Source organism: Chrysochloris asiatica, unplaced genomic scaffold, assembly GCF_000296735.1.
Source record: "Chrysochloris asiatica unplaced genomic scaffold, ChrAsi1.0 scaffold00027, whole genome shotgun sequence".
Lineage (NCBI taxonomy): Eukaryota > Metazoa > Chordata > Mammalia > Afrosoricida > Chrysochloridae > Chrysochloris > Chrysochloris asiatica.
In genome coordinates this window covers 5507811-5522004 of record NW_006408545.1, presented here as the reverse complement: position 1 = coordinate 5522004, position 14194 = coordinate 5507811, and the positions used below count along the sequence as shown (strand labels likewise).

The window sequence follows — 14194 nt, the reverse complement described above, 5'->3', positions numbered from 1 at the left end:
AACAACAACAACAACAACATGCTCTGGTAGCTGCGAACCTCAGGGACAACAGTTCGAAACTACCAGCTGTTCTGTGGGAGAAAGATGAGGCTTCCTGCTCCCGTAAAGATTTACAGCCTTGGAAACCCTATACAGGGTCGCTATGGGTCAGAACCGACTCGACGGCACATAACAACAACAACAACATCTATACAATATTTGTAATGCAAGTATAACACATGCATTGTATGGTTTTTTCACACCATGCAGCCCCTTGCCCACTAGTTTCCTATGTGTTCTATGTGCATTATATATTCATGTATGTATTATTTACGTGGGCATATTTTATGTAGAAAATATGGTAATATTCTCAGAAGACACAGTAAATGTAGAGCTGATCTCACAAAGAAGCTCTGTAATGCTGACATGGAGCTATGGAAAGTATCCTTGAAGCCTGAAATGCTTAAAAGCAAAATCTTTAAAGTTCTAATCTAAGGTGAACCCTGCACTGAGCAATCTGTAAGGGATCAAGTCAGTCATTCTCCTTTACTGTGAAAAACTCTTGATATGCTGATGGCAATTTATATTTCACTGAATGCCTGATTAAAGTTCAGGTGAATGTCTGAAGTTATTTTTAGAAAAGGTTTTATGTCTCTCGTTAATTAATACAACCAAATCAGTTCTACGGAAAAGGTGAAAACAAATGAAGCATTTATTGATAATGATAGCACACCAATTTTTAGGTGGGAGCCCTGGCCCAGGATGTTTCCCAGCTCACTCTTCTTAAAGCACTGTGGCAATTAAAAAAGAAAAGAAAACACAAGTAAATGTAGTGTTGTAAAAACCATGTGGGAGCCATGTCTGACTTCCTCTAACTTCACAAGGGGAAAAGAGAATTAAACTCAAAATCAGCTCAAGGCCAATTCCTACAAAGCAGAGGTCAGACATGAAACCTTCTTCATCTTATTCTGACATTAACCATCCTTCCCATAGCACTCTCTGCTTCACATCTGGGTTCCACATTCTATAGCTAGGGCTACACAGAATTTTAACAATACTCACGACTATGGAGTTTATTATGAAAGTGAACAGGGTGCATTCAGGATAAAATACAACAACTCAGGATGAAGCAGTTCTCTAATCAAGATTGTCGCTTCTCTGCCATACCAATTCTCAGTAGTAGCTCCTTGACTGCTGCCCAGCTTGGGCAAATATTACAAAGCTCTTCTAGCTAGTCTGTGAATGGCCAAAGGGCACGTTCTCCAAGCCAGTCTCCTACCCTTAGACACTCAGCTTTACTCAGTCCATGGACCTAGCACCCGCAGCTCCTTTGTCTCCATGACAACATCTCTGCTGCTGCCTCTGCTGTCACAGCTTTCCCAGGTAGGGATCTCAGGCTCCACTCATGTTCTTCCTTCTTGATGGTCCTGGGATCATCTATTCCTGCTTCTGAGATGACTCCTTATAAGCTTAGCTGGATGGCAAAACTAACCAATCCCAGCCTTGGAGTCCTGTACACCCTATTTGCATGGTACCACTCAGTCACTGGAGTCTTGTTGTGGCATTTCGGGTTAATATGCTGGACTTCAAGGTCAGTTTGAACTGCAAGGTTGGTGGTTCAAGCTCACCAGCAGCTCCTAGGAAACCCTACACAGGGTGGTTATGAATTGGAAACGACTCTACAGCACTTAACAACAATAACTCAATTACTTAGCAAGAATTAAGAAGACATTGGTTAAAAAAAACCATACCAAGGTACCAATCACTGTTTTATAAAATGAGCTCCTGAATTCTAAATTTCTATGGTGAAATTTAAAAGTATAAACAACATTCATCTCAGATACCTCATATGACGTAGTCTTATTTTGAAAAAATGTACTCATTTTTACCCCTTATAATCCAGTTAGGAGCCCTGATGGTGTTATGTGCTTGTCTGCAAAACCAAAGGGCAGGTAGTTTGAACCCAACAGGCACTTCTTGGGGAACAGATGTGGCAGCCAACTTCCACAAAAATCTCAGAGTTGGCATTGACTCAACAGCAGCAAGGTTTTGGTATCATTCAATTCCACAGAAAAAAAAGGCAATTCCAAGAACTACAAAAATGAGAGTTACTTATCCTTGTCTAGATGCTAACAAAGGGGATCTTTTTTTTGCTTTTTTCTGTTCCAGAAGTTTTTCTGTAGCACCAGAATTTTGACACATATTAAAGTTTTGTTTGCTAAAGATGCAGTGTTTTAAAGAGGGCCCTCTAGAAAACACCCACAGTCAGAACTCTCCCAGAGATTGGTAGTGATTTGATGAGCTAAACTTTAAGCTTTAATTTATGGGACTACAAGCTGTGATTGATACCTATAACCCCCACTCTATAAAACAAACAAACAAATCAACACAAAACCATGCATGAAGAGACTGACCATAGCTCTTCCTCATAAACATATTGTATATTCCTAGTCTAGTCAATTAAATGTTCATTAAAAATCTAACAAGGAAAACCAATTCTCACAAAACACTCATGGCTGGAGGAATCCAAAATGAGGAAAATCCAGTCCAATGTGAAATGTTGAAATTTAAAGGGAATGATGAATCCATTCTTCTTAACTTTTTAACACTTGTTGTTGTTAAGCGCTGTCAAGTTGGTTCTGACACATAATGACCCTGTATAGGGTTTCCAAGGAGCAGCTGGTAAGCTTGAATTGCCAACCCTGGGTTCAAACTGATCTTGCAGTCTAGTGCATTAACCCACAGCACCATACCGAGACTCCTTTTAACACTTAACACTTGCTAAGTGTCAGATACTGTGCTAAACATTTTACATGTATTATTTTATTCTCAGAAATGTGATTAGAACCCAAATTGCCTGAACCAAAAGGTATTGTCCCTTGAAACCTTTACCCTAGGATAAAATAAGACCTTTTCAGTCAGCTCTATTCATTTAGACATTTACAAAGAACTTCTTGTGTGCCAAGATCCATGCTAGTCATCATATGGAATATGAAGCTGAGGTAAGGCACAGTCTATGACCTCCATCGTTAATAGTCCATAAAAAGGGTTGTTGTTAGGTGCCATCGAGTCAGTACCAACCCATAGCAACCTTATGCACAGCAGAACGAAACACTGCCCGATCCTGGGCCAACCTCACTGCTGTTGCCACGTTTGAGTCCATCAATGCTGCTACTTGGCCAATCCATCTCATTGAGGGTCTTCCTCTTTTTCTCTGACCCTCCACCTTACCAAACATGATGTCCTTCTCCAGGGACTGTTCCCTCCTGACAATATAACCAAATTATGAGAGATGAAGTTTGGTCATCTTGGCCTCTAAGAAGCCCTCTGGCTGCACTTCTTCCAAAACGGGTCTATTGGTTCTTTTGGCAGCCCATGGACTTTCGATAGTCTTCTTCAACACGATAACTCAAAAGCATCAATTCTTCTACAGTTTTCTTTATTCACTGTCCAGTTTTTGCATGCATATGAGGTTATAGAAAATACCACGGCTTGGGTCAGGCGCACCTTAGTCCTCAAGCTGACATCTTTGCTCTTCAACACTTTCAAAAGGTCTTGTGCAGCCGATTTGCCTAATGCAATACATAGTTTGATTTCTTGACTGCAGGGTCACCCACGGTGGACAGGTTTCAGATGAGCTTCCAGACGAAAGACAAAATAGGAAGAAAGAGTGACAAACTACTTCTGAATATTTATTCACTGAAAAGCTTAACTGCATATAATCAATTAATTTTCCATACATGCTATATGTATATATGTCCACTTTCAAATCATTTTAAAATTGGCAAATACATTTAACAGCAAAATTATAATAAAAATATAATCCTTTGTTGATGTTTATTTAGAAAATAAAATGTTTCTGAACTTGTAGTTGCACAAAATCTTATTCTTATTGCTCATAGTATCAGAGCATTCATGAAGACAAAGTATTGATGAGTAGATTACTTAGATCATTAAATGCTTAACAGAATAGTTAACAGAATAGATCATAACTGTACAAAATGTGGCGTTTGAAATAAAAGGTTGATGAGACTCTTCAAAGAACAGTGTGGCATCTTTTTAGGACTTTTAAAAGATAGATGGGTGTTCATCCAATTCAATTAAAATATTTTATTGTGATCCAGCTTTCCTGAATCTATTCATACAAAATTAATTTTATTAACCAAGAATTCTATTAAACAGCACTTCCACACTTCACTGGCACAACAATAATTGATATTCATAATAATGGCCCCATGTCATCACAAGATTCTAAAACATCTCCTGAATGAAAAAAAAGATTGAATTATTTTCATTATAATTTTATAATTTAATTATAGGCCTGTTTTATTTTAGAGACTATTCCTTATATGAACTACTTAAAATTAAAACTTTTGTCATTATTTTATGTTGGCACATAAAAAGATTAATCAGGTTGCCCAATATTGCACACTCACACAGCAATCTAATTTCTCCTGACAATGAAGCTGGGGCCCTCCCACTACGTTTGGTTTCTGACTGGAGCCGCATCAGATTCTCAGCTCACTGGCAACTGAACAAATGACAACTCTTCATGCATTCCAGAGAGCTTCTAGCATCTTCCATGTTCGGAGCTTCAGCTCCGTGCCTTTGAACCCTATGCTATGAAGTTGTGGTCTTCAGGCACTCTTCTGTTCTCTTCCAATCTTTGCCTACAAGTGTTGGGAATTATCTTAGGAAAAGTGGCACCATTTAGAGTAATATAGAATTTACTCTAGGAGATTACAGAAGCATGAAGGGGAATTTCTCCAAGTCCTGTCTAGATCCTTTCATGGGAAGTTACTACCTAGAGACTATGATGTATTTTCAACTGAACCGTAAGAACCCAACACTGTGGCTTAGATTGTTACAGCTAACCTGGGAATCCTCAGTGATGAGTGAACACCTCCCTTAAGGTATTGCTGGAGAGAGTAGCCTCCCAATCCTGTACCTCTCTGTCCCAGAGCTGTATGTCTGGTGAGTTCCTAGGCCACTGCTGACCTGTGCCAAACAGAACCCTAAGACATGAGAACAGAAGGGCACCACATTGCAGACTTCTACCCGCCTCCATCACTGGCTCCACACTTCCAAGAGTGAGCAGAGTTTCCCTAATTATAGAAAATATCTGAGAAAAGAATTTATTTATAATTAGAAGTTTTAAACCCAAATTGACTTTAAAAAAAATATTTTTGTGACAAAAGGAATATATTTATGTGACAAACAATTTAAATAAAAAACAGTTGCCATTTAGTCAATTCTGAGTCATGGTAACCCTGTATGTATCAGACTAGAACTGTGCTACACAGGATTTTTAATGGCTGGTTTTCCATTAAGTCAACAGGTCTTTCCTTTTAGGCGCCACCAATCTTTTGGGTAGTGAGCACATCAATCATTTTCACTACCCAGAGACTCTATTAATGTAATACTGAATAATATATGTATATTCTTATGTTCACCAGCCACTCTTTGGAAACCCTATATAGGGTCACTTTGAGTAGGAATGGATTCAACAGAAATTACAACAATTCTTATGTTGTTTATATTAGAGTATTTTTTAAAATCTCCAATAATTTTTTTCACTCTTATTTTTGAAGCAAGTACATGTTTTGCCCATGGTCAAAATAAAAATTCTTGTCTACTTCTGTTACAGTTTCTATTTAAGTTGTTCTGTGTTATCAAGTCATAGTGACCCTATATGACAAAGTAGAGCTGCCTCATAAGGTTTCATAGGCCGAAATATTTATGGGAACAGACTGCCTAGTTTTTTCTTCTATGGATATTGGTGGATTAGAACTGCCCTTTTGGTTAACAACTGAGCACTTAATCATTGTGCCATCAGGCTCCTGCTCTGTATAGCAGAGGGTAGGAATTCAAATTTTGATTTACTTCATGTACATTAACTGTCAAAAAGTGCCCTGAAGCAAGTATAATGATAGCATATACTCATAGAAACATACCTCCTCAAAGCTTTGAGCTTTGTGGAAACGATACAATCAGAAGGAAGCTGGTCCGTCTCAGTGAAGACTTCTTGTTGGGTAGACATGGGTAACATTTTTATATCAGAACATAGGTATCTGGAGATCAGTTTAGCACATTTATTAGGTTAGATCTATTAATGGTAAAAGTGCAGGACTTTTATAAAAATGATAGGGTAGAATAGGCAAAGAAAAGCTCAATTTGATGATTCCAGATTCCTGTTAGGAAATTTTTTATGATTCCTTCTGGATTTTTTCTGTTTGTTTGTTTCTAGGAGAAAATAAACTGGTCGGGGACCTTCTGGTTTTAGGAGGAGCCACACTTTATGGTATCTCTAACGTCTGGGAAGAATACATCATCCGCACTCTGAGTCGAGTGGAGTTCCTGGGAATGATTGGGCTTTTTGGTGCATTTTTCAGTGGAATTCAATTGTAAGTAAAATCACAAGAAATTCAGACAATGGAGACTGTTAGGATCCTCTCCTCTCCCAACCTTGCAGTATGGTTGGCCACATTATTATGTAAAAATCAAGGCTGGAGTCCTGTTATCAACTTCTCATATAAGAATCTTATGAAATCTGAACACTCAGTATCTTTATTAGTAATTTTTTCAAATTGAACAAGTTTATTATAAATTATCATAAAACATTTTGTTAACTTTTTATGATTATTTGCAAGAAAACATTAGAAGTACACTGATTCTTCCAAAGCAGTGAGCTATTAGCTTAGATAACTAGTAAAACGAAGCATAAATGCCACCTTTGATGCTCTTTCAAAAAGGGATACTTTGTTTAGTAATGACAGCTGCTGCTAGTGACCTTGTAGCTTTAAATAAATGTTCATGTATTGCCTGTTGACTTGCAATTGTGGAACATATTTCAAATCCATCCCTTAGAAATTTAGTGTTTCTATTTCCTTTAAACAGTTTAAGATAAAACAGACATTCACTAAGCATCAAAAAATAAAAAGCACCAATTTTTCAGTATTTCTGGTTAAAGCATAAAAGTCATCTCTGATTGTTGTTGATAGGCGCCATCGAGTTTGTTCCAACTCATAGCGACCTTATGAACAGCAGAATGAAACAATGTCTTGTCGTATAGCATCCTTACAATTGCCGTTAGGTTTTAACCCATTGTTGTTGCCGCTGTGTCAAACTATCTTGTTGGGAGTTTTTCTCTGACTGTCTACTTTACTAAGCATGATGTCCTCCTCCAGGAACTGATCCCTCCTGATAGCATGTCCACAGAACGAGAAGCAAAGTCTTTCCATCTTTGTTTCTAAGGAGATTCTGACTATCCTTTCAAGATGAATTTGTTTATTCTTCTGGTTGTTGTTGTTAAGTGCCCTCGAGTTGGTTGCGACCCCGTATAGTGTTTCCAAGGAGCAGCTGGTGAGTTTGAACCACCAACCTTGCAGTTCAAAAGATTTTGCAGTCTTACGCATTAGCTCACCAGCCCCACACCAGGACTTCTGGTAGATCATGCTATTTTCAATATTCTTCCCCAACATCATGATTCAAATACATCGATTCTTCTATGTTCTTCCTTATTTACTGTCCAACATTCACTTGCATTTCAGGCGATTGAAAATATCAAGTCTTGGGTTAGGCCCACCATAGTCCTTGAACTGACAAGTTTGCTCTTTAACACTTTCCTACCACACATCTTTCCTGAATTTAAACCTTAATGTTCAAACTGACTGACATCTCTGCTCTTGAACACTTTAAAGAGGTGGTTTGCAGCAGATTTGCCTATTGCAATACAACATTTGATTTCTTGACTGCTCCTTTCATGAATGTTGATTGTGGATCAAAGCAAAATGAAGTCTTTTACAACTTCAGTCTTTTCTACATTTATCATGATATTATTTATTGGTCCAGTTGTGAGGATTTTTGTTTTCTTTACATTGAGGTGCAATCTATACTGAAGGCTGTATAGTCTTTGATCTTCACAAGTAAGTATTTCAAGTCTCTTCACTTCCAGCAAGCAAGGATGTATCACCTGCAAATCACTAATTGTTAATGAGTCTTCTTCCAATCCTAATGCTATGTTTTAGGATTATTTGCTCAACATATGGATTGAATAAGTGTGGTGAAAGGATACAACCTTTTCCTGATTTTCTGATTCACTATCCCTTTGTTCTGGTAGCGTAGTGGTTACGAATCGGGCTGTGAACCTCAAGGTCAGTAGTTCAAAACTACCAGCCGTTCCGTGGGAGAAAGATGAGGCGTTCTGCTCCCATAAAGATTTACAGCCTCGGAAACCCTGCACAGGGTCGCTATGAGTCGGAACTGACTCCACGGCACATAACAACAACAACAACATCCCTTTGTTCTGTTTAAATGACAAGTCCTCATGAGCATAATTAAGTGTTCTGGTATACATATTTTCCCATGGTTATCCATACTCTGTCATGATCTACACAATCTAATGCCTTCGCATATCCAATAAAGCACAAGTAAATATCTTTCTGGTATTCTCGGCATTTAGCCAAGATCCATCTGACATCAGCTATGCTATCGCTTGTTCTATGTCCCCTTCTGAATCCAACTTGAATTTCTAGCAGCTCCCTATGGATGTACTGCTGCAACCATTTTTTAGTGATCTTCAGCAAAAATTGTATTTACATGTGATATTAATGATATTTTTTGATGATTTCTGCATTCCATTGCATGACATTTCTTTGGAATAGGCACAAATATGGATCTCCTCCACTTGGTTGGCCAGGACGTCCATATTTCTTGACATGGATGAATGACTGCGTCCAGTACTGCATCATTTTATTGAAACATTTCAATTGGTATTCAGTCAATTCTTGGAACCTTCAGTGCAGCGTGAACTTCTTCCTTCAGTATTATGGACTTCTTGAAGTGGATGAACATTGACCAACCAATCCTTTTGATAATCTGTGTATTCCTTCCATCGTCCTTTGCTGATTTGTGCATCATTCTGAAAAATGTTGAGCATGTTCTACCCTTTTGGGTTTTTTTTAACTCCAGGCCTTTGAACATTTCATTGTATTATTTGACTTTGGCTTCTCGAGCTACCCTTTGGAATTTTCTGTTCAACTCTTTCATGTCTTCATTCTTCCATTCACTTTAACTTCTCTACATTCAAGAACAAGTTTCAGAGTCTCTTCTAACTTCCATTTCGGTCATTTCATTCCCTCCTATCTTTTCAATGACCTACTTTCTCATGTATGATGTTCTTGATATCATCCATAATTCTTCTGGTCTTCAGTAATTAGTGAATGTAATTAATACATCAAATCTGTTCTTGATATGGTCTCTAAATTCAGGTGAGATATATTCAAGGTCATATTTTGACTTCTGAACTTGTTTTAAATTTTTTCAGCTTCAGCCTGAACTTGCATATTGTGGAACAGCTATTGATGGTCTGTTCCACAGTATGCCCCTGACCTTGTTTTGACTCATGATATTGAGCTTTTTCATTTTGATTCCTGTGTATTCCATGTGGTGAGGTCCATATGTATAGTTGCCTTTCATCGTATTGAAATAAAGGTATTTGAAATGAAGTCATTGACCTTGCAAAATTCAGCATGCAATCCCCAGCATCATTTCTATCACCAAGGCCATATTTTCCAACTATTGATCCTTCATCTTTGTTTCCAACTCTCTCATTCCAATCACTAGCAATTATCCTTGTATCTTGGGTACATGTTTGATCATTTTCAGACTGAATAAGTTGAGAGAATTGTTCAATTTCATCCCCACTGGCTTTAATGGTTGTTTTGTAAATTTGAACAATAGTGGTATTAACTGGTCTGTCTTGTAAACATATAGACATTATCCTATCACAGATAGCATTACACTTCAAAATAGATTTTGAGTTGTTTTTTGTTTGTTTGCTTTTAAAGTACCTCCGTATTTGTTGTAAGAATGATTTTCTGTAAGTAAAGACCAGATTTTTTGGTTTCAGATAAGAGGTAAAATCTACAGTTGACTTTACCAAATCTCTTTCTACAAAGCATATACATTGCAATTGTTTTGATTCAGTTTCTTAAAATATTTATTATTGAAGGTATTTTGACATCACCTTCAGCATGTTTAACAAATATAAACCTTCCAAGAAACCTCTACCCTGAGATGTCAGTGAAAAACTCCATAGCAAACAAAGCAGGAAGACGGGAAGACGTTTCTGGGAAGGATTTATTTTTGGTTCATTTTAAAGCTCCTCAATTTGATGCTCCAGCTTTGTGAGAGGAAAGTGAATTGCCAAGTTCAACTACTTATAACCAACATTTTGTAGATGGATGGCTCATTGTTGGGTTAATTTCTTGAATTAAAAAAATAAACCCAGAGATCTTGCCCCCATTGACTTCAATTATAGTTCATTAAAGATTACTGAGCCTTTATGGAGATACACCACTGCTGCCTAAATAATGGAATTGGTATATGGGGGTGTATGGCAATTGGAAGGTGTGACAGCACACCGGCACCTAAGTAATGGTTGTGTAGTAGGGCCAGCATTACATATGAGCCCTCTTCTATAGCAGTGGTTCTCAAAGTAGGGTTGTCATACTAACAACAGTGGCACCATATGTGAGCCTGTCAGAACTGCAAACCCATGAGTCACCGCAGATCTCCACCACTCATCTTTCAGTCTGTTGTACTGTGGTGACTTGCATGTTGCTGTGATTCTAAAAGCTGTGCCATGGGTGTTTTAAATATCAGCAGGGTCATCCACAGTGGACAGGTTTCAGCTGAGCTTCCAGACAAACAAAAGACTAGGAAGAAGGAGACACAGACTACTTTCAAATATTCAGTCACTGAAAACCTTATGAATAGCACTGGAACACTGTCAATACCAGAAAAGTGAATATTGAAATATGATGAAGAACACCAGAATGTTGTCAGATATAGTGCAGGAAGATGAGACCCTCAGGTGGAAGGCACTGAAAATACAAGTATGGAAGAACTGCCTTCTCAAAGTAGAGTTTCCTTGATGATGCAAATGGATAAAGCCTTTGAGATCTTCATTTGCTGTTGGGGCACAACTCAAAATAAAGAGAAACAGCTGTAAACATCCATTAATAATCAGAACATGTAGTGTATAAAGTATGAATCTAGGAAACATGGAATTTCTAAAAAATTAAATGGAATGCATAAACATCAATATCCTAGGCATTAGTGAGCTGAGATGGACTGATACTGGCCATTTTGAATCTGAAAATCACATGGTTTCCTATGCTGGGAATGACAGACTGAAGAGGGATATCGTCTCATTCATCATCAAAAATAACATATCAAGATCTGTCTTGAAGTACAACACTTTCTGTGATAGGATAATAATCCATATGCCAACAGTTAAAACCAGATAATACCGCTATTATTCAAATTTATGCACCAACCACTAAAGCCAGTAATGATGAAACTGAAGAATTCTACCAACCTCTTCAGCCTGAAATTGTTCAAACATATAGTCAAGATGTATTGATAATTACTGGCAATTGGAATGCAAAGGTTGTAAACAAAGAAGAAGGATCAGTAGTTGGAATATATGGCTTTGGTGTTAGAAACGATGCTGGAGATCGCATGATATAATTTTGCAAGACCAATGACTTCTTCATTGCAAATACCTTTTTAAACAATATAAAAGATGAATACACAGCAATCACATTGACTATATCTGTGGAAAGAGATGGTGGAAAAGCTTTATCTCATCAGCCAAAACAAAGCCAAACGAACAAACCAATCCGTGTTAGCAGCACAGCCAGAATGCTCCTTGGAAGCCAGGATGGCTAAGCTTCATCTCTTATACTTCGGGCATATTTTGAGGAAGAACCAATCTCTGGAGGATAGCATGTTTGGCAAACTGGAGGGTTGGAGTAAAAGAGGAAGACCCCAGGGAGATTGACTGACACAGTGGCAGCAGCAATGGGCTCTAATGTAGCAAAAAATTGCTAGGATGATGCAGGACGAGGCAGTGTTTTGTTCTGTTGTGCACAGGATCACTATGAATTGCCATTGTCTTGATGGTACCTAACAACAACAACCGCAGATCTACTAAGTCAGAATCTCTAGGGGTGGGTCCCAGGAAACTGTTTTCATAAGCTCTCTAGTGACTTATATGTACATTAAAGTTTGAGAGCCACTGCTCTTGAGAATGCTCAAATAAAAACTTAATTAAACCTCCAAGTTAGGAATTTGTGATGCTATTTTTTTTAGGAATCATCTAAGCAAGAGACAGTAATGGATATAAGCAGACTACTTGAGAAGGACAGTGGAAGATTTGAGCTTCACCGTGCCCCACTTGCACACTCTCACCACAGCTGGCTACACATAATAAGATACTTCTGGGATAAGCTCAGCCTACCTAATTAGACTTGCCCATGCATGGCTCAAAGTTATGTTTTAAAATGTAATCAGTTGGTTCAGTATTTGTATAAATGTGTTAAGTGAGGAGAAGAAAAAAAAAAGAATGAGTCAGGAGCATTATAATCTTTTTCATCAGATGTACTTTCTTTTAATTTGCAGAGCTATCATGGAGCACAAGGAGCTGTTAAAGGTGCCCTGGGATTGGCAAATAGGTAAGAGGGTTTACTCACCTAGGATACTGTCTTTAATCAATCTAAGAAATACATTGGAAGAGTTATAATGGAAGGGCTTGGGGCATGAACAAAGAAAGGAATTACAAGGCAGAGGACAAAAGAAAATGAAATCGCCTTGTCATTTTAGGAATTCTTGCACACTGTAGAGACTGAACAGTATAGTTCATAATGCTTCCTAATTGAGTCTCTGCCCATTATCACCATCAAGATGCCATTAGGGTAGACACAGAAGTGAATTATTAGGTTAAAGACCAATCTGAAATTAAAAATAAATGCCCTAAGGCAGTGGTGTGTCCAAAAAAAGATAGCAATTTGCTCTGGCCAAGAGTCACAAAGCTGATATGATCATTAAAAAGGGGCACTTTAGCAGAGGTAAAAAACAGAAGAAAAGCCACAAAAAGGAAAGAATATAATGGACATTCTGAGCCTATAATAACCTTTCAGAGAGGAACCATTTGCGCATAAGAAATGGTTAGTTGGTCTCTGAGCAGACATAGTACAAAATACCAGACGTGCTTTGAGCTGGTTAATAGTCAACAAGGACACCTTGGATTCCACCTGTCTCTAAAATTACTTTCCACTAGAAAAAAAGAAAGGAAGGACAAGGATTTAAGATCCAAGGTGATGCTCTTATTATCACAAACAAGGAAAATTCCGTTCCCTTGATGGGATTACATCTACAGGCTAAAATTTACAACACATATTTTGGGGGACACAGTTCAAACCATAAGAGTTTCCCACATTGGTGCCATCTACAGCTCTGTGAGCTTTAATTAACTGACAGCTTCAATCAAATTCTGCTTTCCTGAAGAAGGACAAATATGATCTAAACTCCCCCACACCACTATTCCTACCCCTGACCACCAAGCATCCAAGGCTGATTTGCTGCCAACATAATTCTCTCTGAAGACACACTCTGAGCTACAGAATTATGCTTGACTCTCCCTGTAGTTATCTCTAGTGACTTCAAGGACTGACCAGCCTTGTGTCTGTCACAGAGTCCTTCCATTTAATTTCTCTCAAGTTTTTCTGTAGAATGTTATAATTAAGTGAAAATCAATAGAGAGAAGGGGGTGGGGAAAGGAAAGGAGGGTAGCTGGGAAGGGAAGCCAGCCGTAGGTCACAGATGCATTTGCCTTTGTGATTCTCAGAGCCAGGAAACAAAATGCTACCCGTGCTTGATAACACTTCACATCAAGTTGTCTGTGAGTGTAAATTAATTTGAAATGATGGTTAATAGCCACGATCAGAAAAACTTGTCCTGTAATTATGCGGATGTCGTGTGCATTTCCACCAGGATTCTATTATAATTCAGTACTTGTTAAATAGATTATCAATAGATAGTTGTATTCCAAACTCTCATATTGCCATTAAAATGTCAATCTACTGTCATCAGAGATGATGAAGGGCAGTGTAAAAGGAGCACATTATAGAACCATCCATTAAATTCCTGATTGAAAATGAGGCAGAAATGACCTAGAAGGGAAATCAAATATTCCTCCTTCCCTTTTTTTTTTTAAATAACATTTGAGATATTTTTATACCAGGGCTGCATCCTTTGTCCTCAGTGCCTGATCTTGACCTACTATAAGGTTCGAATGCCTATCTCAGTAAATGAATTGTTGCTGTTGCTGTTGTTAAGTGCTGCCTAGTGCGGTCCGACCCATAGCGAC

The 14194-nt window shown here is 38.1% G+C and overlaps 1 protein-coding gene across 1 annotated transcript in view; it reads left to right on the top strand.

The window, feature by feature from the left end:
• SLC35F1 (solute carrier family 35, member F1) overlaps positions 1 to 14194 on the top strand; it is a 608564-nt gene that overhangs the window by 528515 nt on the left and 65855 nt on the right. Inside the window, exons 5-6 of the mRNA XM_006839890.1 lie at positions 6227 to 6383; positions 12448 to 12500. Of these exons, the coding sequence (XP_006839953.1) occupies positions 6227 to 6383; positions 12448 to 12500 (210 nt within the window). The remainder of the gene's footprint in view (positions 1 to 6226; positions 6384 to 12447; positions 12501 to 14194) is intronic.